This window comes from Microtus pennsylvanicus, chromosome X, assembly GCF_037038515.1.
Source record: "Microtus pennsylvanicus isolate mMicPen1 chromosome X, mMicPen1.hap1, whole genome shotgun sequence".
NCBI classification, from domain to species: Eukaryota; Metazoa; Chordata; class Mammalia; order Rodentia; family Cricetidae; genus Microtus; species Microtus pennsylvanicus.
The window spans coordinates 60,394,922-60,422,680 of NC_134601.1; the positions used below are offsets into that span (position 1 = coordinate 60,394,922).

General features: G+C 39.7%; 1 protein-coding gene across 7 annotated transcripts in view; it reads right to left on the minus strand.

The window, feature by feature from the left end:
* The window catches only part of Enox2 (ecto-NOX disulfide-thiol exchanger 2), a 279,678-nt gene that overhangs the window by 40,370 nt on the left and 211,549 nt on the right, over positions 1-27,759 (minus strand). For all 7 annotated transcript variants that reach the window (XM_075957589.1, XM_075957587.1, XM_075957588.1 and 4 more), the window contains 2 exons: positions 13,073-13,228; positions 5,360-5,566 (listed from right to left, as the gene is read on the minus strand). In XM_075957589.1, coding sequence (XP_075813704.1) covers positions 5,360-5,566; positions 13,073-13,228 — 363 coding nt within the window. The remainder of the gene's footprint in view (positions 1-5,359; positions 5,567-13,072; positions 13,229-27,759) is intronic.

The window sequence follows — 27,759 nt, forward strand, 5'->3', positions numbered from 1 at the left end:
CCCAGGAATCTTATTTGGGAACTTCAGCTGGCTGCCTTATGAGGGTTTCCCCAGTCTGTCTCCGCTGATGTTTGTAACACTCCATTTTTAGCATGTTACCTTAGTGCTGTGGTTCTTTTACTTGAAGTCCTTTTCTAAGAGAACATTCTGCTCTGCCTGGGACTCTCTCAATCAGTAATTCCTACTGACTTACCTCAATGGAGCTTTCCCAGTGGACTTCCGTTGGATATTTTGAGTACTTAATTTGGTGGTATTTTGTTCTTCTTTTATTTTGACTCATTATGTACTCAATAAACTAATTGATTAAAAACAGAAAGTATGGCTATCACAGATCATTTTCCAAACCATGCAGAACACATGTTTAGTAACAGTTTTCTATTCTATGGGTTTGGATGATCTTGTTTTTAGGATTCCTTTTCTCTACTTTGCCACTTGACAAGACATTAAGCATGAGCATCAGAGCTCAGGGATATGGCTCAGTGAGTAAAGTACTCATTGCATAACTGTGAAGAACTGAGTCAAATCCTCATATCTTAGAATCACCATAAAAACCAGGCAGGGTAGCAAATGTCTGTAATCCAAATGCTCTTATGATGAGATGGGAGATGGAGATGGGGCGGGGAACATTGCGAATCCTCAGGAGCTCAACTGCTGAGGAAAATGGCAGTGACCAAGAGATCCTGTCTCAAACGAGGTAGAGGATAAGGACTGACACACATGCTCACATTCACACGCACACAAATGTGCTCAAGCACCACAGCACACATTTCCAAACAGACGCAAGGTAAGCTAAAACAAAGCACCAGCAAGGAAAGAATGAGCCTTCTATTGTACCAAGGACTGGGAAGAATGGAAATGGCATTTCCTTATTATGATGTTCTTGGACAACTTCAAGAATGAAAGTTATATCATTCCATAGAATTTTAGTGAAATATAAATGTATTTGCTTGTAATTTAACTTTTAAAAATTGTTTCCTGGATGTAATTGGTAACTCTAGACTACTTTCCTTTCTAGGAGAGAATAGATGGGGGGGGGGGGATACAATGCAGTGGTTCATAGTTTGGGATAATAAAAGATGTTGATGTAATCAGAATATTCATACAGAATTTGGATTTAGAAATCAGGACCAATTTCCTCCTATTTTTTTTTTGTACCAGTTATATCACCTAGGCAAAATTTCTTGACAAACAGTTAAGATGTTGTTTAGTACAATTTGTGTTTCAGGAGCTCAGATATATATTCTTCATTCTCATTCTCAGTAAACATTTTACCAATGAGAAAGACAAGCATCAGAGAAGGTAGAGAGGTTAAGCAGTTTGCCCTGGGGGTGGGGGTAGGGAGTGGAGTGCAAAGGGCAGAATCAGAACTTGAATCTAGAAAGTTAGATTTGCAAAACTATTGAGCTTTCTTCTATTCTGCTGAGTAAGGCCCAATATAGAATTTGTTCTTTGATAAGCAATAGGGGGTCATATTTATCTTCCTCCTTAAAAAAGAAACACATGCCAGGTGGTGGCAGTGGCATAACCTTTAATCACAGCACGGGAGGCTGAGGCAGGCAGATCTTAGATCTTTGAGTTCAAGGCCAGCCAGGCTGGTCTACAGAGCGAGTTCCAAGACAGCCAGGGGTACACAGAGAAACCCTGTCTTGGAAAAAAAGTAAACACATGAAACAAGTGTTTAAGATACTGGACAATGAAGACAGTGAGTGGTGGGAGAGGATCCCATGAGATAGTCCCTGTGATTGCCCCAGGCCACATTCCAGAGGTTTCCAGGTCTTAATGCAGAAGGCGAAGTTCTGATGCAGCCCACTGTTCTTCCCTGGGATTCTATGAAGAATACGGTAAACAGAGTTCATAAAGCAGAATATCAGACGGAAGGAATCTGCACATTAAAAAATCTTAAGGTATCTGTAGGAGAGATCTTCAAAGACCACCACAATAATTTATCAAAAGTGGAAACCATCTGAATGCTAGAAGTCGCAAACTCTGGAGCTCACATAAGTCTGGAAATAGCTCCTTTCTCTACCAGACAGAGGACAAAAACTCATAAAAGAACAGAGTACTGGGTAATTAGAAACATTTACCTTAATCGTGGCGTGGGGGGAAGGATAGCACTAGGTTTGCTTTGGTCCTACTGAAAGTTAAAAAGCAACCTTTAAAAGGCTAAAGTTTCTCAGGCTTCATACATTCATCTTAGAGCAAAGCTCAAAAGTATTATTTATAAGAGTATAAAAGTCTGTATTTCCACCAGTTGGTTATCCAATATGAAGTGAAAACATACATACAAGTAACATTATGCACATAACGAAGTTGAATTTAGAAAATACTTGTATATACATATATGCATGTAACTACAATTAGAGAAAAAGAGGCCATGACTCTGAGAGCAAAAAAAGGTATATGGGGTGTTTAGAGACAAGAAAGGGGAAATGAGATAATTCTAATCTCAAAAACAAAAGAAATAATTAACATATATTTCTCAAAGAAAAATAGTCATTTTTTTTTTCCCTTTCGAGATAGGTTCTTGGTATGTAGCCCAGGCTGGGCTGAAACTCCCAATTTTCTTCCCCTAGTATCCTGAATGCTAAGATTAATTCTTTCTGAAACATACAATTCTGAAAGAGGTCATCGGAACTGACTTGTGCTATGAAAAATGTTAAAGGAAATTCAAGCAGTGGGAAATGATACCAAATGGAAATCTGACTCTGCAAGGGAAAGAAGAACATACATAATGTATAATCCCACTTACAGGAAGTTCCAAGAAATGCATAGTAATCTGATAAAGAGCAGATAAGTGACTGCCTGAGATGAAATAGGAGGGGAGAAAGAATCACAAACGAGGGACAAAGGAAGCTTTAGGCAGTGGAGGGTATGCTAATTCTTTTAATGGTGATGATTTTATATCTGTATCATATCACACATTATATAATTGTATTTTGAATTATGTGTATCCATGATTATACTTATATGTTTCGATTAGTGTTATAATGGATGACCCCTAGTAACACAAAGGGTGCCACATGTTTCTTTTAGAAAAACAATAACCATATTTTATCAAGCAACTTAAGACCCTTTCCTGTTTGGTGCGGTACTCGCATGCCCATTCATTTTACTGATCATCTAAGCCATCAGAAGAGTGGAGCTGCAAATGAATTACAAAAGAGATGAGGATATTCAGGCCCTAGAAGCCACAGCAAAGATGCTATGATGTTGTGGGTCAAGTAGATCCAAAGGTGTTTTGACCCCTCCCCCCCAAAAAAGGAAATGATTCTTCCTACATTCCTGCAACATCTTCTAGAAAAGGTTTTTATGTTTTGATTCTTTTCACCACATTCTTTTATAATTTATAATAAAAGAAGAATTCAAGAGATTAGTGGCACCTGTGACCTTCCCCAGGAGAATGCTCAAATTTAAAGGGCAAAATTTAGTTCTTTCCACAACACAGATTGCCAGTCATCTCCTTTCATTTGGCAGTCGTGCGGATGTTTGTAGGAAGTGACTGTAAACAGAGACTAGATTTCAGTCATGTTCAGATGGGTGCCTCCCAAACAGTATGTTTTCTTTTATGTCTAACTATTTAGGGTGTTTCGAAACCTTTACATTCTTATTAAAATAGGCTATTGTGGCCTGCTCTGTTATTGTTGCTAAGTGCTGCCTAATCTTCAGTAGTTGGATTCTGTAGCACTTAGCAACTGTACTAAGAGCATCCTGCATCTACCGCCCCCCCTCTTTTCCCCATGCTACTAGCCTACTTTTACAAATTCTATATACCTTTTCCCTGGCCTATTGCAGCAGACTTCAAACTAACCTCCGTTCTTTTCTCTTCTTCCCTCTAATCCACTTTTACACAGAAATGTCAGATTAATCTTCTTGAGACAACCAGTCTCCTTGTTCAAAATTGTCTTCCTTACTCCCTAGTACCTGGGGAGTAAAAACCCAGTTTCTAAACCTTTCAATGTAGGCTAACAACTTAGGTTTGCCAACCTGCTTAATATACAAACCACCACTCTTAGTCTCTTGAATGTTTGCCATAACTTTCTACTTTTCTAATTCTGCTCATGTGATTCTTTGTTCCACTGCTGTCTCGGTTACTTTTCTATCGCTATGATAAGACATGACAATGAAACTTAGAAAACAGTTTACTGGGGCTTACAGTCTCAGAGGGTTATAGGCCATGACCATCACGGTGCCAGCATGGCAGCAGGCAGGCAGGTAGGCGGGCTGGCATGGAACAGTAACTGAGAGTTTACAGTCTTATCTCTAAGTAGGAGGTAGGGTGAGCTAACTGGGAGGTCATGGACTTTTCAAACCTCAATGCCTGCCTCCTATTACATATAAACTCCAACAAGGCCACACTTTCTAATCCTTCTCAAATATTTCCACTGATTGGGGACCAACTATTCAAACATATGAGCCTATGGGGGTCAATTTCATTCAAGCCACCACAAAAGTAGTTCGCCAGCAAATGCTTTCTCTTTGTCATTAATCTTTTTGTGCCTAAAAGATGGTTCCATAAGTAAAGGCACTTGCTGCAAAGGGACTGAGTTGTGATAGAAGGAGAAAACTGACTCCTGTAAACTGTCATCTGGCCTTGAAACGAAGGCCATGACACACACCACCACCACCATCGCCGCCACCACTACCACCATGACCACAACCACAGATAAATGTAAAATACAATTTCAAAACTGACCTTTCTGGATATTTCTATTAGGATTCAGAAATAGTCATATTCTTTCCATCCCTCTTTCACTCCCCTTTCCATTATCTTTCCCTTCCCTATGTCAATTGTAAATCAGTCATCATTATCAGTAATGAGTGAGCCTTATCAGATGGAGGTAGAAGCATGAGTTCTAGAATGGTGTAATAGATGTCATGTTAGAATACAGTACCAGGTGCTGTGGGAGCACTCAGGAAAGGGTGCCCCAACCTGGGACAGACTGGACAGATAAATTAGAGAAAGATTTCCAGAGAGTTTATATTTGAGCTGCAGCATTAGGGTATGAGTGTGTGTTGGGTTGGCACGGGCAAAGATATAAAACATTGTGGCGCATTCTGGGATCTAGAATTTACTGTGTATTTGGGACATGTGTGCAGGAAGAATTGGGATGTGACACTGAGCAGAGTCTACCATCCACATCTCTAATGCCGCATGTAAAGTCTAGTTATTTCCCAGACAGTTTGGAACTTCTGATGGCTTTAAGGAGGAAGGCTGGATAGAAGGTAATATGCCTTTTCCGTCTTTTATGGTAGAGGGAATCCCTTTTAATTAACACACTTCTGCTAATGACCCAAATACTCTGCTCTCAGATCTCTGCATTGTGCCTGGTGAGTACAATCCCTACATATCAACACTTACCAGACAGATAAAGGGCTTTGTCCACCATAAACTCCTCAGCAAAGCGAATGTGACAGAAGTTCTTTTTGCTCTTCCGGATAGCAATGATCTCTCCACATTGCTCGAATACTTCCACAATGATCTGTTCGGTCCCATTCTCAGGCAGGCCACCCACAAATACTGTCTTACATCCTGGAGGCCTCTCTCGTGTTGCAGGTGGTGGGAGATCTAAATTAAAAGGTAAAATAATTGGAAATAAAAATATTTGCTTGGGACAGACCTCTTTGAAATCGGATTTTTTTCAGAGATAGTCTTATTGTCTCCTCAAAAACTTTAGCCTCTTTAAGTGCTTGTCTCTGCTCCACAGAAAATTTATTGTATGAACCTGAAAAGCATTTTATCCAATGGTTTTTGTGACTGTGGTTGCTACGGAATGAAGACCCATTCTGTCTGATCCATCTAGAGAGCTTTAGTTTTGTTCCTTACTTTTGCTGTGATAAGCCTGTACTGTTAAATTTTTGGTTATCTGTATTAAGAGGAGTAAGTAGGGGAAATTTCCCTTAGCTTCACTAATTACATTCGAGCCTGTACACATACAGTCCCTGATAGAGTCGGCTTAGTTCAGATGGTGTATTCTACATTCTATTTATGTTTATTGAAAGAGGTGGTTCATGACTAATTTGACAATTACAAGGTGAATATTTACAAAAGTATTTATAGCTGTTAGAAGGGTTTGGTTAAACAAATTAGAGTACAAAGTATTACTTTTATATTCTTAGGGACTTTTAAATATAAATACAAATAAACCTTTCCTCTAATTTCTTGTTGGAGTAGTGAGTTCCAAAGCCAATCCTATAGCATTTAAAGGGGCAGAAACTCTAAACTTGCCTGGAAAACCATTAACTAAAATGAGATAAATCTTGCCATAGAGAGTCATTAAAAACATCCCTAATGCTTTTCCATCTTCCTCTCTAAGAGACAGCTTCTGTCTCTCCCTTCTCCCCACTTCTCCCCTTCCCCCCTCTGTCTGTCTGTCTGTCTCTCCCTACCTCACTTTCTGCTCTTCTCTCTTTTTCCCTCATAACTCACTAAATAAATATCCAACCTCAAAAAAAATCTCTAATGAGATGATTCTCCCTCTGCATAAAAAGTGCGTTCCACTCTCTGTATTTATACGGCTTGTTGGATCTGTCAGCTCCTTGTTACTCTTTATATGTGTCAAAACATTTTTAAAAGCGAAACCCTACAGTTCAAAGCCCAACAAAACAAAGCATCCTGGCTATGTTTTTTTTTTCTTCTTCCTAGTGTTGGTTTGTGTCTGCAAGGATTTATTTTGTGTAATCCATTCTTCTGATTCAGCTCTCAACAATTCTCCCAGCTCAAGATTTGGAAGCTCAACAATCAGGGATTACAGCTCCCCTGTGAAAATAAATGAGTTTCTTTCACAGAGGAGAATGAAGCCTCCACCTGAGTCTTATCCAAGCTGGCAAACAGCTGATTTGAGAGCTTCCTTGGTTAGCAGTTTCTCTATGTACCTAGCTTTGCTACTGCTGCCTGTCTTACTGGGGTGCTGAGAAGACCAAGGTTTTCATGATGACATTCCTCCCTTATTTAGTTGATACAGTGGACAATGGGAGATCGTACAAACTGCTAAGTTTTGAAGTCTGTAATTTTCAGAAATCACTGCTTTAGTTTCCGCTTGTGTGTTCCCTATGAGAAGTTTAGAGGGGAAGAGAACAAGTTAGAGTGGGCAGGAGTCTGAATTATCTTACTTAGGACTACTAAGTGATGACATTTAGCAATTTTGGAAGAAAGGGGTTGACAATTGCTTAAGACTTAGGCTTTGGGGTTTTTAACAACTGGAAAATACTATTGCCATCCTAATTCCAGTTATTCTTAATTATGGTAGCATGAAAGAATCCACTTGGGAGTTGAACACATAATGCGTGGCCCCATACCAACAGCTGATCAGGGTTCAGGGTGCTGCTTGTGCTTTTTTTCTTTTAAGCTTCTCAGGCCGACTTAGTATGTACTTAGTGTTGAAAGTTACTGAGTATTCTGAACTTCTGATATTAAAGAGGAAAATTCTTGACCAAATGAAGTGTCTCATTCAAAGACATCACATCAGATAAAGATATCATAAACTTGGAATAGGAAATCCCACATTTAAGTCTTACTCAATATCTGTGTGACCATAGGGAAGTTACCCAACCTGTGAAAACTCCCTTTTCAATCTATTAAATCGGGATACTATTTCCTAACTTAAACTTCTTTTTGTATGACTATTGATACTACATTTACCATATTGCATGTTGTACAAACCCTAGCACTTCTTAACTTCCTAATAAATAGTAGTCATTACAGTGTCAATATTCACAGGTGTCTTAACTCCCAATCTGGTGCTTTTTAAAACTCTAGCATATGACTGGAGTACAGTGTTAGCGAGGACCTGAACCTGTGAAATACAAACCCCCTTGATTTACCCAGATAAATCTGAGTTTGAGGAATTTATGGCCATGAAGATGCCTGTAGTTTTGACCACAGAATAGAACCAAGCCACTGTATACACAGGCAAAGAATTTTCAAGACCATCTGTTTAGATGAGTTGCTTTCAAACAAAAAGCTTTGGAAGTCCTATTTTAGAATAAAAAAAGGCTTCTGGAACTTACTTTTAAAGGATCTGCATGGTAAATAATTCTTTTATGAAGCAAAAGTCACCTTCATTACACAACCTGAATTTAGTTTATGCCCACTGACAGACTAAGGAATATGCAGTTGTTCTGGAAGTTACATATAATGCTCCAAATGCAAATGTCCATCTCCAGACTACATTTGTGGAGTTTAACATTTTGTGATGAAGTCATTATTCAGATGGTGTGATTTTTTTTTGGTGACTTCAGTTAAATAATGGAGCATAAAATCCACTAAGAATAATGTGAAGGATGACAGGGATGCATCTGCTTTCTTTAAGTAAATGCAGACTACCTCTTTGAGAGCAGTCGCCGGGATTTAGGTGTATCCCTGTAAGCAAGGAAAAGGCTGCACTGTCTTTATTCATGGATAGTATAGTATCTCTTCTTTAATTAACAGTTGAATGTCTTTGTTGTCCAGGCCCGGTTTTCTAAACCCACTGGAACACACTGATCAGTACACAGCAATGAGAATCCCACAGGAGAACACATTTAAACTCTCCTTATTCACCAGGGAATGGGGTAGGCCCTGTAGTGCCTAAATCATCACTCAGTGTGGTGACAGAGAAAGGTTCATGTAAAGATGCAAGATAACTGGAAGAATAAAGAACTAGTCTTTGGTGATGGAAAAGGAGGAGCTTCCAGTAATTCTAATTACATCCAAGCAGCCACTCTGGGGAGTGTGTAAAGACTATCAGTATTAGGATGGGAATCCATTGACAGTCTTTGAGAAAGGAGGCAGAGAGCAGCACAAAGGATGTAAATACCATTTGCATAACATCCTACTTTTCAGAGGAACATCAGCGAATACTTGGTTGGTTTGTCAGAACGTATACAATGCAAAGTCTGTGAGTTGATTTTATTAGACAGCCCAAGAGCGAAGGCCTTACAGACAATCAGTGGAGGTCAGATGCATTTTTAATGTAATCCCAGCTAATTGGAAACAATCAGAAGGCTGGAAAATTGTTATTAATGCCCAATTTACTCGTTTATTTTAATTCTCTTTATAGAGTCCAGCCTTCAGAGGCAAAATGGGTTCTGTCTCTTTTGATACGGTAAAATGAAAAAAAAAATGCCTTTTTTGGTTCCTGGGTGTTTTCATATGTGTGTGCACACAGGCAGCAGGTGACAAGTCATCATTCATCCCTCATTCACTGTTACTTCCAATAGATTCAAAATGTAACCTGCCCTCAGAAGGTGTTAGAGTGGAAGTGAAAATCTTGACAGAACTGACTTTGCTAGAGAGATGGAGCTGTTCTCTCATCGGAGAGCCCCACTGATAGAGAATCAGTAAATCATTGAGAGCTATCCTGTAGAGAAAGTATGCTTGCTGTAGGCAGCTCTCTTTTTGCTATACTCCAAATCCTGGGAATAGGAGCCCAGTGCTTAGTCTTCTCCCCGTTAGTAAATTCTACTGAAGTTTTAGATTATGTCTTACGTTGCCTACTCTAGATCGGAGAGGTTCAGTTACTTACCAACATCTCATGGCTGAAAAGGGTGGAAAACTGGGCTATGCAATAAGACCTGTGTTAGTTCCGAGACCAAGTACTTAACTGTTAAGGTATTCTGCCTGCTCCAGCAAATGTAAAAAGCCCATCTATTACAAGCCAACCCTCTTTTGATTTTCTAGTATATTTTGAGGAGTTTTACCTAGAGACATATTTGCAGTGGTAGATTTTTTAAAATGTAGTAGTCATAGTTTTACTGCTGAGTGAAGATGTAGGTATCTAGGCTAATCTAACCCAATATCATAGTTTACGGGTAAAGAAACAGAGACACCAGGTAGTGTGGTTTAGTGGTAGATGCGCCTCTATTAACGTCTGTGGAAACAGGGGCTTTCACAGAACCTGAAGCTCCTTGATTGGCTACACTGTTTGGCTAGCAAACCTCCAGAATCTGCCTGCTTCTGGTCAGGTCACACATCATTCAGCTTTCATGAGGTACTGGTCATCTGAACTAAGGTCCTCGGGCTCGCATGGCAAGCATGTTACCCACAGAACCTAGCCCGCTGTTTCTTTTTTACATTTTGAAATGTTGGGAATCCTCATCATGTTGCATTTTACTATTTATTTTTGATTTTTATCTCTGGTTGGTCTGAGTCATTCTTACTCCTTTAAATCAGTTAGGCTTTCAAGAAGGATAAGTGGGGCAACAGTATTAAATACAGCAGAGAGATAAAGTAAGGAATAAAAATCCAGTGTTTCCATTGGATTTAGGATCTAGATAGAAATGTCTCAGAAGGGTTTACCACAGATTTAATCTCAGCACCTCCCACGCTTAAGTACTCCAGAAGAGGAGAGCATACTTGGAGCTGGGCAGGAGGTGAGTGAGGCTGTGAGCTAAGGAAGCACTGGAACCTGACTAAAGGGTGGGCGTGTGGCAAGTGGAAAAGAAGAATTGCAAACAGTAATGAAGCAGAGTGGTTCTCAACCTGTGGTTCGGGACCCCTTTGGGGGGGTCACCCCACCCTTTCATAGGGCTCGTCTAAGAAGTCGGAAAACAGATAGCTACATCACAATTGATAACAGTAGCAAAATTACAGTTTCGAAGTAGTGACAAAAATAATCTTAGGGTTGGGGGTCAGCACACCATGAGGAGATGTATTAAAGGGTCACACCATTAGGAAGGCCAAGAGCAAGCATTTAGAAGGGGGACTGGGCGGTGACTAAAGACACAGAGATGAATACTAGGATCTTAGTGCTGAGGGTGACTTTGAATATACTAGATAGGCATGAGGAAGTAGTGGGGCTTTTCATCAAGGCCTTATAATAAATTAGGCTTGGTGGGCCCTAGAGATGATCAGGGCTTCAAGCTATATCAACTGCCTGCTTTCCTGTCGTACCTTTACAAAACAAGTTCTCAGTGTTAATAAAAATGGCGGAATTGCCACACTTTCAGCAAAGAATTAAGAAAGAGATGCCCGAGTTTTTGTACATGACTAAACTGAGTATCTCTCTTTAAACAAAATTTCCATTTCTAAAAAGCAAATAAAAAGCCAGTCTGATTTAAGCTTCACGGGTTTGTTATTTTTGAACTCAATTCTAAAGCAGATTCATCCCCAGAAGCCACTCATTTACTGGCATTAATTGCCCTATCAGCCTTCCTTAGTACAAAGATGAAGAACAAAATGATTGGGCCTGTGGGTAAATGCTGCCTTCTTACTCTGTGGCTCTTCCAACTCAGAACAGAGGAATCAGGGCTGCATGAAGAGAAAGGTAAAAAATGTGTTTGAGAAATTTACTTATTTCTTTTACTACAGAATATGAAGTTACAATCTCTTTAAGGCATGCACTGACAAATTATGGGACAAATAATGTGGTCTCTGTGTTAAAGAAAAACAAAAATCAGGACACTTGTGCTATCCTTTGGAGACTTAGAAACTGGAAACTTAAACTGAACATCTATTGTATCCACCCTGGACATCACAGGTTATGAACCATCCTGTTAGCTTAGACTTGATAAAAATAATGAAAGTCTAGCACAGGCTGCTCACATAATACATGAATGATTAAATCAGCAGGACTCTGCCTTTTTAGTTTTAATGCTCACAATGCCTACATTCAGGGGTTGTTTTTACATGATAAAGGAACTATTAGGGATGTGCATCTTTCTATAATTTGAACACAAAATGCTGGAAGAAAGGGAGAAAAGGGACATTGCATATGTTAGGACAGTGGAAATAAAAGTAAGACGTAAGGTTTAATGACATTGCTATGCATAAAACCAAAATCCAGTAATGGCTATGTGAGTTGTCAAGAAAGGGCTACAAAAGACTTTTCTTCTTTATTCCCTAATTCTCTTTGAAACAAAATACTCATTTGTAAATAGTCTTCTTGGATGCTGGTCTCCTAGGTTTCTTAGTGGTCTGAAAAGATGTATCCTGTTAACAACTCAGTTAAAGCCCAGAAGGCACTAAGATCATTTTTCACTAGCAAAAGTGGCCAGGGGGACCTGTCAAGACACAAGACACATTCTAAAGCCCTCTGACTGATTCTAAAGCCCTCTCAGTTATGAGCAAGTCACACTAAATAGAATTAGGATCCCTGGCAGCATCTGATTCATGATGAACTGACTCCTATTTATGGTAGTGGATGAAGCATTTGTCTGAAGACACACGTTAAAGGTTCCTATTTGTCTTGAAGAGGCAAGTTCATTTGCTCTATGGTCTAAACAGCTAGATGGATTTTCAAACCAACAACTCAAATCTGAGCAACACAGCAGCAGCTTCCTTGACAGTCCATGCAGTATACAAGGACTCTAGGAAAAACATTATTAATAAGGCTTGAATCACATTTAGGGATAGCTTTTAATCATTTAAAATATGGATCTGGAGAAAAAGTAGATTGGCGGTGTTAAATTTGACTTGAAACAGCCACGTGAATACTATAGACATGTAAATTAAGTCTAGAGAGAAGCCTATTCTTCACCAGCAAGCTGGACTCTCTGGATCATTTCTATTGGGTTAGATGACCACATGGCTACAAGTAGCCTGACTTAGTCTCAGCATTCCTTGCCCTTCCACGGAACTGAATTTCACCTCGCTGTATAGTGTAGTATAGAAGGTGACTAGCAGTCGGTGGAATGATGTGGGACTACCTGGCAGCAATGGGGCCTGTGTAGCACTAGACTCATTCTCAAGGCAAGGGCTTCAAGTAGGCTCAGACCATACTCAGTCTCTGCCATCACTAGTGTGTGGATCAGTTATAAAAAGAAAAGCCTACAAATGACAGTGGTGAGCACTTCAGGCTGGGCGCCTCCTTCTGTACTAACACCTGAATTCCCTGTCACATGGCATTAGGCACACTGCACCACTTGTGCAATGTTGTATTGCAGCTAGCATACAAACATCTACTGATCTGTACATAAAATTCAGCCTCTCCCAGTAAGAGAACAACTTTCCGTTTCTCTTTCTAGTGAAGCTTCTGCATCTACACCCATGAAGCCCTTAGGTATTCTTTGGAAAAAGAGCTCTAAAACACTGTGGCTTAAATAGGCGGAACTAAACAACAACAACAACAGAAAGAAAGAAAAAGCAGGCTAGTACTTGGATTGGGAGGGAAGAGAGTGCAGCTTTTGCAGTGTATGATCTCCTTTACTACAGGCATGTCTGGAGGAATTGGCGGAGGCACTATTCCCAAACCGGGCATCATTGGAGTTATCGGTGGTATTCCAGTCATCATTCCAAGGGCAGGATCGAAGTCTGAAAAAGGAGACAAAATAAATAAATAAATGATAGCAGACAAAGTCAAATGGAGGCAGAATGTTATGTTATAAATATCAAGTCAAAAGGTCTTTGTAAGACAAGGGCAAAACAAACAAATGCCTCTTTCTGGTTAACATTCTCAGTCTTAATTACCATGTATCTGTACACTTTTCTTTCACGATGTAGGAGTTGTTTTGTTTGATCCCAGCCTATGTAAATAGTCTCGACATGTCTGTTTGATATTCAGCATCTTCTATAACATTGCTCTGCCTTGTGTAATCCATCAGTTTCGAGTACACATTTTTGGCTCCATTCTGACAAGGCTTCTTGTTGTCCCTTGTACCTTCACTGTCTTTTTCGAGTATAGTGATAACAGTATACACTTTGTGGGGATGGGGCATACTTAGGTTCTCCTTTCTGTCATTCAGCATCAATATGGTTTATATCTCCTACCTTCCAGGGAGCCATGAGGTGTAAAGAGAATGAAGAATGAAATGTGCTGAGCATAACGCACAACATGAAGTGGCTCAACAGATAACTACTCTGTGTGTCTTTCTCCATGCTGTTTTCCCTGGCTGGAAGGGTCTGAAGCTCTCTGAATTTTCCCTGTGCTTCAAAGCTTAAGTCTTACACACTTGAAGCATCCTTTGTAGATTATTCTGGTGCATTCTTAACTCTGTGTCTAAAATCTGTTCAAACTTTTTGCCACTGAATTTTTTTTACTTTCCATTGCTTTTGTTTTACAAAGAGGTGTGACTCTAGGAAGTATGGCATTACCTGCACTGGCTGGTTGTGTCAACTTGACACAAGCTAGAGCCATCAGAGAAAGGAGCCTCAGTTGAGGAAATGCCTCCATTGCGTTCAGCTGTGAGGAATTTTCTCAATTAGTGATCCATGGGGAGAGCCGGACCATGGTGGATGGGGCCACCCCTGGGCTAGTGGTCCTGGGTTCTACAAGAAAGCAGGCTGAGAAAGCCAGAGGATGCAAACCAGTAAGCAGCTCCCCTCCATGGCCTCTGCATCAGTTCCTGCCTCCAGGATCCTGTCCTGTTTGAGTCCCTCTCTTGTCTTCCTTTAGTGATGAACAGCAATATTGAAGTGTAAGCCAAATAAACCTTTCCTCCTCAACTTGCTTTTTGGTTATGTTTCATCGCAGCAATACTAAGACAGTACCCAAACAATTTTTTGTGAGGTTTATATATGTGAATCCAAATTAACAACAACATCAATAGCAACATCATTCTGATGGCACAATCTCTTGTGATACATTGCAAAACATACAACTTTGGCCCCTGGATTGATTTCTTTACCAGAATCTAGAAGGATTCCATAGGTATATGGCCTGAAGCTTCTAGAGGTATCTAGTTGATTCCATATATAGTATAGAAAATGTAACATGAAGGGCCAGGCCTGCTTGTTTGGGTTTTCTGTCCTGCCCAGTAACCCCCAACTGTTTAGCCCCAAAGAAAATCTCACATAGGTCTCCATAAATTATAAAGCTGATTGGCCCATTAGCTCTAGCCTCTCAGTGGCTAACTCTCACATCTTGATTAATCCATTTTTCTGATCTATGTTAGCCATGTGGCTCAGTACCTTTTTTCAGTGGTGCAGATCACATCCTGCTTGTTTGGGTGGTCTGGGCAGGAGTGGGAGAAATCAACTTCCTCCTTCCCAGAATTCTCCTGTTCTCATTACATCATTTCTACTTCCTGTCTGGTTTTCCCACCTATATTTCCTGCCTGGCCAATCAGCGTTTATTTATAACATGATTGCAGAATACAGACAATTCTCCCGCACCATTTCCCCCTCTTTCTTAAAAACAAAAAAACAAAAAACAAAAACAAAACAAAACAAAAAAACAAAGGAAAATGTCCATAGTCCATATTTTGGGAATGTGGGTGTAGTATTTCAGGCTACTTCCAGCTGGTTGGGGGTGCTGATAATCTTATGGGGACCTAAAGAAAATTTAGAGTTATGACCAAGTCCTGAATGAAGTATCCTGTGAGTTTGATCATCTCAGGCAGCAGTATTGAATCTGTTCTGGATGTAGAACTCAGACACCTGGGCCATCTATTCCTGCCAGAGATTTCTCAGGTGGTCTTCCTTGATCAAAGCTGATTTTTCTTAACTCTGAATAAATCCACAGCCTCTCATTTTCTGTGGAAACAAAAGCAAAATCTCTTCTCCAAAGTAACACACATTTTGACTTCAACTGTGAAGTCAAGGTGTTTTCAAAATACCTATCTTCGATTAATTCTGTAGCATTTACAAGCAAATATCTTTTAGCAGCTGTTGCTCCTTCCTCAGCAAACAATTCAAAGAGAGCATAATAACATACAAGTATCAAGATTCTCTGTGTATTTTCCGTCTTTATGTGGCTTTGTTTTAACGTCTATTTCTTTTATTTTTACTTTTAACTTTTGGCTTTTTGAGACAGCTTCTCTGTATATCTTTGTCCTGGAATTCCCTTTGTAAACCAGGCTATCTTTGAACTCACAGAGATCCGTCTGGCTCTGCCTTCCAGGCATCCATTTTTCTTTCTTTCTTTCTTTCTTTCTTTCTTTCTTTCTTTCTTTCTTTCTTTCTTTCTAGAACTTTAATTTTTAGCCTGTATATATTTTTAACACAATGTAAACCATTTAGAGGTTTTCTTCCTCTTTGAATCTCTCTTTACTTTATATCTCTCTTCTTCTGACCACATGGGTCTTTAATTTGCTAAGGAATATGGAGAAGTTTTTGCCACAACTCTATGGCATTTTAAGGTCCTTGTCAGGAAGCAAGCTGCAACATTTTGTCCATAGCTCCATAGTCTGGACCTCCTGCTTGAAAGAGTCAGAGTTTTTCTGGCAGGGAGGCCCAGAAAACCGGTATTTTAAAACAGCAGCTTTTTTCCTGCTACAGCTGAAAACCGAAATGGTTTACTGTAGTCGTTCCCAAGCTTTTTAGGTTTTCTGTGGATGCAGTTATCCACATGGGTGCCATTCTGTAACATGGAGGTTCCTGTTTGTTTATTGTGGTTTTTGTCCTGCCTGGTACCCCACAACTGTTTAGCCCCAAAGAAAATCTCACATAGGTCTCCATAAATTATGAGCTAATTGGCCCATTAGCTCTAGCCTCTCAGTGGCTAACTCTCACATCTTGATTAACCCATTTTTCTGATCTATGTTAGCCATGTGGCTCAGTACCTTTTTTCAGTGGTGCAGATCACATCCTGCTTGTTTGGGTGGTCTGGGCAGGAGTGGGAGAAATCAACTTCCTCCTTTCCAGAATTCTCCTGTTCTCATTACATCTGGTCTGGTTTTCCCGCCTATATTTCCTGCCTGGCCAATCAGCATTTATTTATAACATGATTGACAGAATACAGACAATTCTCTCGCACCAAGAAAATTGGAGAGTACCCCCAAATGGGATAAATAGAAACTGGGGCCCATAGGAACCTAGAATGAAATTAGGACTCTGTACTCAGGTACACTGTCAGTTCTGATCAATCCCTGATATGGAAGAGGAATTTATAATTTTCAAGAAAGGTACTTCTGGTGGGTAGAATAAACAGATCCTACTCTGGATTGGTACTGATCTTACGGCACTGACCTCCTAGCCAGTGTTCAGCACTAGAGAGACTTAGAAGATGGCAAGATAAGCCTTTGAAAGCCTGGCATGACCCCTGAGTGCAGTACAGGCTCAGAACAAGGGCTTCATTTGGATATAAGAGTAGTCCTAATTTCATTGTCTAAATTGTTTTTGTAAAAAAAAATCTTGGAGATTTGTAAAAAAAAATATTGAGAAAAGGGACTTCAAGTTTCTTTGACTTCCCATTACAATACTTATCTCAGTATAGATATGCATACAGTGTACTGTAATCAAAGAGACACTGTGAAAGGTTGTGCTGGTGATGAAGGGACAGTTGCATTAGCAGTGGTGAACCCTACTCCCAAAGATTTCATCATGCTAGCCACAGAGCTAAGTGGAATAATGTTTGTAAGGTTGTCCTTAAGGTGGCCCTAAGGATCTTGGGTGGTTCTTGAGGATGCTGGAGGAGGCAGATATAAAGAGCAGAGGGACTCTGTGGTTCCAAAAGGGGCAGAATTTTAGTCCTACTATGCCAAAAATTGAAGGAACCCCGTGTCTGGGCAGACAGGGAAGTGAATACCACATGGACATCCCCTTATGCAAGGACAATCCAAGCAAGCTAGGTCATCACGTCTTCTAATGTCTGTCTCCCTGAGGTGCTAATATCCTAGAGAGGTTTAGGAAGAAAAAAGTTTCTCTCAAGAGCTCTTTTATTTTATAGAAACACTTAGGTTCAATCCTCATAGGTTAACCTACTCAACATGCATGCACATATAACTGTCTCCAGAGGTTCTCATAATTTTATTATTTTGCACTCAATAGTATGTGACCTTGAGGAAAATTTCTTAATGTCTCTATGCTTTCATTTTCTTTTTGGTAAACAATAGGGGCACATAATGAAATTCAGATCAAACAATGAAAGAACAAATTAGGTATTACGACCCCTGGCATAGACAACTTTTCTTTCTTCTGTGCCAGTTGTTAAACACATACTGATAAACTTACTAATTCAGACATTCACTATTATAGTCCACAAACATTTATGATAAGATTTCTTTAAGTTACACCCTACGCAGGGGCTGGGAAAGGTGTCTAGTTTCTCTTTTCATCTTGGAGAACTTTAGGTCTCTGGCCCTCTGTCTTGCTGTGCCTACAGCAAGTAAGAGCACCATGATTCAGAATGCCATTTGTGCATTTGTAAAATCTGATTCTTTGTGCAGAAGATTTTGGAGAGATTGCTAACATCATCTCACCCATTTTACAAACTGTTAATTTTCTTTAGGAAGAGATCAGATTAGACTGTATGCCACCTAAACAATTCCATCTATTTCCCCAGCCATTGAAATGTTTGTCTTCCTCTTATTGTTCTGCCTGCCTCCTCATTGGTATTCATATAGCTCTGTCACTCACAACTCTACCTTTCCACAGATTACAGACACATCACTTCATTAAACAAGTTCTGCTGCTTCCACTGAGAAGGAAATGCCTGTCTTCATGACTGTCTACTAATAGATGGAGACAAACAAATATATAGGATAATATAACTCCTGACTGATGAAGTCACCACTCTGCAGTTTGGTAGGATTACATTAATATTTTATGAATTCATTTAAAAGCAAATGTATTCATGACATATGGCTATAGATAGAATCGATAACCTCCCTTTAATTCAATACGTCGAGTTCCATAGGCTAAACTGCCAAAGAGGGCTTTGCTAGAGGGCATTTGTGTATGACATTTCAAAGACTCCCATCCAATTACTTATTATTTTGTTTATATTTAACCATTAAGACACAAAACGGACCTAGATTTCCAATGCCACTGGGGAAAAGCAAGGAGATATAGCTTTTATATGAGTATTACAGAATCTGAAAACTCAAAGGGAAATTTAAAACACATTGGGAGTAGAACAGAAAAGAAATTCCTTCTCCTTTTCTGGCTTCTAGCCTGGATTGAGGAGTACTGCCAACATATGTATTATTGCCACCTATTATTTGTAATTTCATCACCTGAAAGAGATTTGAAATCACACAAAAGGCTGTTAAAAGGGCAAAGTATACCTCCAAAGTTCATTTGACAAAAATTTCACTGTTCAATTTTGCCTTTATTATTTCTTCTTTGGCCACTCATTTCCTATAGCCTTCTTGACTCTTGGCACAGCTACTGCTGGGTAGGCCATAAAATATTGGTTTGTATACCGCCTTTTGAGTCATGCAATTTTCAAAGTCCCACCCTATTAGAAATTCTGCCGATTCTGAGCTAGTTGGGCAAGCTTTCTGCTCAGATTAAGAGTTGTAGATCCATCACATTTTCAAGTAACTTTTCAGTGTAGACTTAGTTTTCCTGCTACTTAGCAACTTTTATTTCCCAAATTTGGTAATATTAAGTGATACTTTGTACATGTATGAGCCATTGAGGGGGAATGGACACAGAGTCAGGTCTATGCTGTTATCCAATCATCCAATTGTCAATCTGTTACCAATCAGTTGGCTGGGGGTCCTTTGCTCTTCCAGGATAGAGATAGTAGGTAGGTGAGGAGAAAATTTTTCTGGCTGGTATTTCTGAGCCCTTGAGCTTCCATAGCCCAGGGGCTGGAGTAGAAGACCAAAATTTAGAGATATAATCACTGTGAGTTAGGAAACACTGATCCAGGCTTTAGAAACTATACACTTATGGTTCTAGCCATAAATTAGAAGCTTATTACGCTGGACTTCAGCCACCCATGGCCTTTAACACATGCAGCTATTGTAATCTTTGGTTAACAGCAGCACTGGGTGGGGGTGAGAGCAGATAGCAGAAGCAGACAGTACCTTCTAGTTTTAAATCTCTCACATGGATCTCAGGTGCTAGGACCCACAGCTCTGCACTGACAACTGTTAGAACTCTCTGGTCCAGAGAGTTGGGATCTCCAGGCTTTGACAGTGGCCTATACGAAGCTCTTGGGTTCAGGGTATCCAAGGCCCTTAGCCCTTAAAGGCTGGTAGCTCTCTGGTACTCTTCTAATGACCAGAGCCCTCCGGTTCTCATCTTTGGCTTTTCTTTGATGTCTCCATGCTCTAGTGTTTCTGTTTTCATGACTCTGTGGAACTCTTCAGTTGCTCTCCCATTGCTGTTGTTGTTGCTGCTGCTGCCCTGTCCTCTCCTTTGCCTTCACTATTGATGAAGACTATTGGGTCAAAAAAAAAAAAACCCACAACTCAAGGGAAGCCTTTATTGGGCTGAATGCTGAAACACCAGCATAGGAGGGTGTCTCCAGGCTTACTAGAAAAGTGAGTCAAACAATCCACTTATATAACTGGAAAGGGGATGTGTTGTGGAAGTTTGCATTAATCAAAGTACACTTTCATGGAAATGAAGGGGCTGTGCTAGGACCAATAGTGACATTAGCACTTAGGCAAATATGGAACCATGCTTATCCTAATCACAAGAGTCTCTCATTCAATTTAATGAATGTGTTTGGACGAATTACAGGCCTTCTCCTGGGCATCTATGGAAAGTGTGCCTCTTCCTTCTTGGGTGGAAAAAAGCCTACTGCAGGCTGTTTAAAACAAACTTGATAGGGACCAGAGTTGTGCTTAAGCAGCAAACATCTATAACTGCCTTGAAGTTTCTTCAAGTGTCCATGGAGTTTATGAAACAGCTAATGATATGAGGGCACTTTGGCTGCTTGGTGGGTGTTTCTTTGCTCAAAGAAGCCACGGCACCAGATATGGTCTAATAGCTGTCAATCTGAAGACAAATGTTCCTCCGCAATACCTTAACTTTGTAAAGGAAATAAAGATGAAAGGAGTGCTTGCAATAAGGGCTTATATTAACATCAACAGCACTTGAACATCATTCGACAATGCTCAAGCAGAATTCTATCTTGGTTACCTAGAGAGAAGCGGTCTCTCTCTAATTTGTTTTACATTGTCTAAATTTTGGTGTCAGGTCTTGTGGCAAACATTGGCAAAATAAATATGGCAAAATCATATTCTAATTTGGAAACAACCATGCAAACAGAATACTGCCATTAATTATTATCATTAACATGGTTATTGACTGGATGCTTATAATATCATAGGCACCATGTTAAACATTTTCTATAATCTCACCCCCAAAAAGACAAGGAGAGTATCCAGTCTGGTTGGTGTGGGGTGTGATGGGTTAATAGAATTATTTATTTTTTAAAGGACAAAAACTAGAAAGGCATCAAACCCTCGCATTAGACTGACAATGAACTTTTTCAGAGTATTGTAATCATGTCTAAGATCTTATAGGGCAACTGTCGTCACGGCAGTTTTGCTCTGTGGAAGAGTCTATTGGTATAAACCTGGGTGACTGACACTCTTGGACTAGGCCTGTTTATAAAATCCTAGAAATCTTAGAAGTTTCCCATCTTTGATGGAAACAAAGGCATTACACATGCCCATTTTATGGTATAATAGTTGATATTTTCTGATTCTAGTCCTGACTTTCTATACAGATCCTTTGCAAGATTTTTGCAGGCAGCTAATAGAAAGAAAGAATTCAGATCTCTAAGAGCAGCCTGGCTAAATTGTAAGATGATTCTGAACTCTCCTGGAATAATTATTAGACCTCATATAGGCACACATTCCCAAAGTTTTGCTTAATGCATACAAAATTCCACCAGCACCTACCATGACTTTGTAGATCACTGGATATCTATTTCAGCCCATTAGGCAAGATGAGGTAGAATAAGGCCTGGTTCATGGCCAATGGAAAATAAGCTAGCAGACTGGTTTGGGTTTCTTTTGTTAAAAAAAATTGTGTGTGTGTACATGTGCATTTGCAAATATTTATGTGGGGGCTTACTATGGTGCATATGATGAAATCAGAGGACAACTTTGTGGAGTCAGTTCTTTCCTTCCAGAACATGGTTCGGGCTATTGAACTTAGGTTAGGATTATGTATTAGTTTGGTTTTCTATCGCTGTGAAGAGACACCATGACCATGACAACTCTTATAAAGGAAAATATTTAATTGGGACTGGCTTACAATTTCATAGGTTTAGTGAATCATTGTCATGGTGGGAAGTAAGGTAGCATGTAGGCAGACATGGTACTGGAGAAGGAGTTGAAAGGTTCTACCTCTTGATCCTCGGGCAGCAGAAGGAAAGACCATATACTGAGCATAGGTTGAGCATATATGAGACCTCAAAGCTCACCCCCACAGTGATACACTTCCTCTAATGAGGCCACACCTACTCCAATAAGGACACACCTAACAACCAATCCCTATGGATTGAGCATTTAACCACATGAGTCTATGGGGACCATATGTATTCAAATCACCACACTCACTGAGCGATCTTTTCATTCCTACATTCTTGCTCTGGTCCCACATATCCTATTATGGGATTTCACTCTTGTAGTTCAAGGTTTATAAACACTACCCTTCTAGCCATCTTTCCTCTAGTCCTTCCAATTCAATTGCACTGTGTGCTTGTCTTTCTAGAAAATTTGATGCCTTACAAATTATGCTTTAAACTCTCAATCAAGGATGTTTTGCACACCTTTGGAGAACTAATGAGGGCATTTCCTACTCTATACACAGTTTATAAATATCTGGGTTTTAGAGATGAATAAAAATATTATATATGCATATATATTTAATATTGCTAACTTCTGAATTTGCCAAGAAAAGGTATGTGGGAAAAAATAACAGGGAATCTAAGTGATTCACATAGCTCACAGGGGATAGAACATTTTAAAACACAAAATTTAAGAAATCGACAGTCTTGGAATAAAAAACATTCTTTTCAGTCAATCAAATTCAGCTTCACAAAAACTCATTATATTTCTCAGTTTTCTATTTTGCAGCAGACTAGTGAAAGTAATATTTACTAGTCTGGGGCTATGTGCCAGTTCTCTGAAAGCACTCAAGCATTTCACTTATTATGAACCCCTACATATTACACAAGGCAATAGAGCAGAACACCCAATAATCTCCTCTGGCCTCTGTACAGCATACAGGCATGTGCACCCTAATTTTCCTATACCACAAAGACATATACATGCACACATACATACACATAAATGTTGCCTTTTCCTCAAGGACTGGAATATTGGAGTATTTTATCTTTATAACCGACCAGGTCCCTCATTCCTCTCTCTTTTTTTTCATTTAGTTTGCCTGGTCAGTTTTTTTTCTCAACTTTGGAGACAGTGCAGTCCTAGGATTTATGTATACGACTTTTAACTAACCTTCTTGCACTGTCTTCTCTTCCCATTCTTATTTATATTTTCCCAGGTGAGGATTCGCTTTATTTGTAGAAGTGTTATTTTTCTTATACTGTCATCTTTTCCATGAGCTGGGTCAAGGTCTTTGTGGAAGGAGGTGATCTACTCAAACTCGATAGTTCACTACTATCTCCATACTACCTTCTCTTGCTTCATTTCTGATGATGGACACCATTTCCTCTGTCCAGACTCTTCTCTAGTTCTCAGTCCCCAAAATGCTCCTAGTTAACTCTGATGCAAAAGTCACCTCCTTTGTGAATCTTCCCTGACCAGCACTATTTATCTAGTTGTGTACAATATTTTACTCTGACTCTTTCTACATTGTACAACAGTGGTATTCATTTTATTGCCCCTACCAATAAAGTCTGATCTGAAGACAAGGACTGAACCCTTTGAATCTCTACTTGGACTGAGCTCAGTATCTGAATTAATAAATGAATGCAGAAGTGAAAGAACAAACTAATAAAATAGATGGAAAGTTTTTGAGCTACTGCCAATCAAGAGGCAGCTTATACCTGCAAACACATTTTATTGGGGGAAGAAAATGTGATTCTGCCAACTTCAGAGCAGGGATCTTTGACTTCACCTGCTTTCTCTCTAGGGCTCCTAATAGTACTTTGCATATAGCAGGCTTTAGTAAATATTTATTCTATAAGTGAATAAATAAACGAACAGTATCACTCAGCTCCTTCCTAATAGTTTCCAGTAGGGAGTCTCTTAAAAAAAAGATGTTTTTTCTTATGATTGATTGTGCATTTATGTATTTCAGTGAGTTAAGACCGTGATCTTTTATCTCTTTGGTTTTTCGAGGCAGGGTTTCTCTATGTTGCCCTCACTGTCCCGGAACTCGCTCTGTAGGCCAGGCTGGTCTCAAATTTACAGAGATTGACCTGCCTCTGCCTCCTGAGTCCTGGGATTAAAGGCGTGTAAGATCATGATCTTTATTTTGAAGTTTCTGAAGCTCATGATCTTTGGATATTTTTCTAAAGGTTATAAATAGTTTAGAACACTTCTGTCTGAAAACGGTTCCATAGCATTTATCCACACATATTGTGATGTGAAATGACTATCTGTTCTTGTGGAGCAGTCCTAGGGACGTTTGTCCAGGCTTCAGCTTTGGTGGTTGTCTCAATACTCAACTTCGACAGTGCCATCTACGTTTTGTCCCCTATGCCCTAGTGAATCTTGATATTCTCATCGGCTCCCAAGTCAATCATGATGTGGTTGTTTCTGAGGAAAACTATGACAGTACATGGATCATACAGCTTACAGATTTTGTTAAAGTTGGGTACCTCTTTATTTATACAAGCAAATAACTACACATTTTAAATATTTTCCATTATGTTCTATAGAACTTCAGTCATGTCTAACCCAAATGATGACAACTTGCTTTTCCTTGATTTCCCTGCCAGTTACTGTGTAACCGTGGGAACACACATGGCCTCTTGGAGAGTAACTAAACATCTCCAGGTGTAAATATACTTCATGAGTTGTCTTAGGATTACCATTACCGGAAGGATTCTGAGTTTGTTTTGGAAAAATATTAATTCTATTTGGAACACTGTCATATGTATCATTGGTTCTTGGTAAAGGAATCTTTCCCAGGATCTCACCCCATTTGTCACTGAAAGCATCCTGTACCTGTTGGAGATGTAAACATTAATACAAAGGTAAGTCCAGTCATTTTCAGGATTTGTCAGAGATGGAACTAGCCATGAGACAGGCAATCCCATTCCTCTTTTTGTTTCTCTTATAGTTAACCTGGCAATTTCAAGGATAACTGTTTTTTTTTTTTGACGACAATACCCACGGTGGGGCCTGAACTTGCTCTGGGAGTAAGATCCATGACCCACATTTTCCATTCTTTCCCATATTCTCCCAGAGAAGACGTCGTAATGAAATTCTTCTCCTACTTTCATACTTCACAGATCATTATGAAGCTGCTAAAAGTATTTGAATTAAGATGGAAATACTAAGCAGGGGCAAATAATAATCACTGAGTAATTTTCAATTGGTTCATCGTTGGTTCTATCTGGCATGACTGAACTAGAACACTGTTTTTTTCCCCCAGAAGCTATGACATTTCTGGTTGCCTCTTTCTTGGGACAAATAAAGAGTCTTTTTGGAATGCTTTGGCAAAACAAACACTGTTGCAGAAAACAGGTGTTAGGAAGTGATCCTGACCTGTCATCCCTGTAAATTAATTTTATTGAAAAGCAGCTGCACAAAACAGCATGGCAGATGAAAGGCAGATCCACTCCAAACTTGAGATGGCCTATTTCTGCTCCCCACTTGAAGAATATAATTATGTCAGTCATTGTCTTCAATGACAAGTATGTATCCATCAACATCCATGACAGTAGAGATTTGAACTCTCAGGAGGATGTCAAGAAAGCTTATGTATCATCTGATTTTTATCTATGACAAAGTGTATTCTATTACCATAGAAAGGCCAGATGAGACAGGCTAAACCACAGAATTCTGGCTCAGCAGGAAAATGCCTACGTGGAAGAAAGGTAGCTGAATTACTAAGCCATTAATAAGGGTACTTTAGAGAACAGTTCCATAAGAGTCATTTTATTTAGTGTATAAATAGTTGCAAAAATATAGTGGTTTTCATTATAACACTTTGATCATTATAACATTTCCATACATGCAATTAAAGACAGTGATTTTACCACATTTTCTATCACTTTCCCCTCTCACTGGTCCGCTTTCTAGAGGCTTGGGGAAAAATTACATATGTTAACTAGTAACTATTCTATGAAAGAAACTGAGCTGCAGAAAAAGAGGGAGGATCAATGATGTGGTCCCGGCTGAAGACTGAAGAGGCCGGAAGATTCCTAGACAGTAAGTAGTAAAAACCCATATTAAGATGCTAAAGTGGTAGTATTCCAATGTGCTTGGACAACAGTATGAGGTAGGCTCACTCAGAAAAGTGAATTTGCAACTGCTGGCTGAATTTTGATTTGTCTGCTTTTATTTCAAATGGCCTCCAGCTTATTGGATGGTGCTGCCCATGTTAATTATGGGTATTACCTCCTCAGTAGCTCTCCTGCATGTCAATCATCTCTGTGAAAACCATCAAAGATGTATCCAGTGGTGTGCTCTGCTAACCACTTAGACATTTGTCAATACAATCCAGTACATAACATAGTCCAATCCACTACACTTGGCAGTCCAATCTAGGACACATCTTTCATTCCAATCCAGTACATATCTCAGTCCAATCCAGAACACATCTATGAGTCCAATACAATACACATTTCAGACCAATCCAGTACACATCATTCAGTACAATGCAGTACATATCTCTCAGTCCAATCCAGTACACAACTCTCAGTCCAATAAGTATGCATCTCAGGCCATTTCAGTACACATCTTAGTCCAATCCATTACACATCTCAGTCCAATTGAGTACACATCTCTCAGTCCAATCCAGTACAAATCTTGGTTCAATCCAGTACACATCTCTCAGGTCAAATCCAGGACACATCTCAGTCCAATCCAGTATACATCTCTCAATCTAATCCAGTACACATCTGTCAATCCAATCCAGAACACATCTCAATCCATTCCAGTACATATCTCATTCCAATCCAGTATACATCTCTTAGTTCAATCCAGTACACACCTCCCAGTCCAATCAAGTCCACATCTCTCAGACTAATACAGTACACATGTCTCAGTCCAACCCAGTACACATATCAGTCCAATCTAATACACATTTCCGTCCAATCTAGTACATATTTCAGACGAATCCAGTACACGTCTCAGTCCTACCAGTATACATCTCATTCCAATCCATTACACATCTCTTAGTCCAATCCAGTACACAACTCAGTCCAATCCAGTACACATCTCAGTCCAATCCACTACACATCTCCCAGTCCAATCCAGTATACATTACTCAGGCCAATCTAGAACATATCTATGTCCAATCCACTACATATCTCTCAGTCCAATCCAGTACACATCACTCAGTCCAATCTAGTACGCATCTCAGTCAAATCCAGTAGACATCTCTCAGAACAATGCATTACACGTCTCAACCTATACCAGTACACATCTCAGTCCAATCTAGCACACATCTCTCAGTCAAATCCAGTACACATCTCTCAATCCAGTCCATTACACATCTCAGTCCAATCTAGTACACATCGCGGTCAAATCCAGTACACATCTCTCAGTCCAGTCCATTACACATATCAGTCCAATCCAGTACACATCACTCAGTCCAATCTAGTACGCATCTCAGTCAAATCCAGTAGACATCTCTCAGAACAATGCATTACACGTCTCAACCTATACCAGTACACATCTCAGTCCAATCTAGCACACATCTCTCAGTCAAATCCAGTACACATCTCTCAATCCAGTCCATTACACATCTCAGTCCAATCTAGTACACATGGCGGTCAAATCCAGTACACATCTCTCAGTCCAGTCCATTACACATATCAGTCCAATCCAGTACACATCTCAATCCAAACCATACACAACTGTCAGTCCAATCGAGTATACATCTCTCAGGCAAATCTACTACACATCTCTCACTATAATCCTGTTCACAGCTCAGTCCAATCCAGTACACATCACTCAGTCCAATCCAGTACATATCTCAATCTAATCCATTACACATCTCTATTTCCAATCCAGTCCACATCTTAGTCCAATCCAGTACACATCTCTGTCCATTCCAGTACACATCTCAGT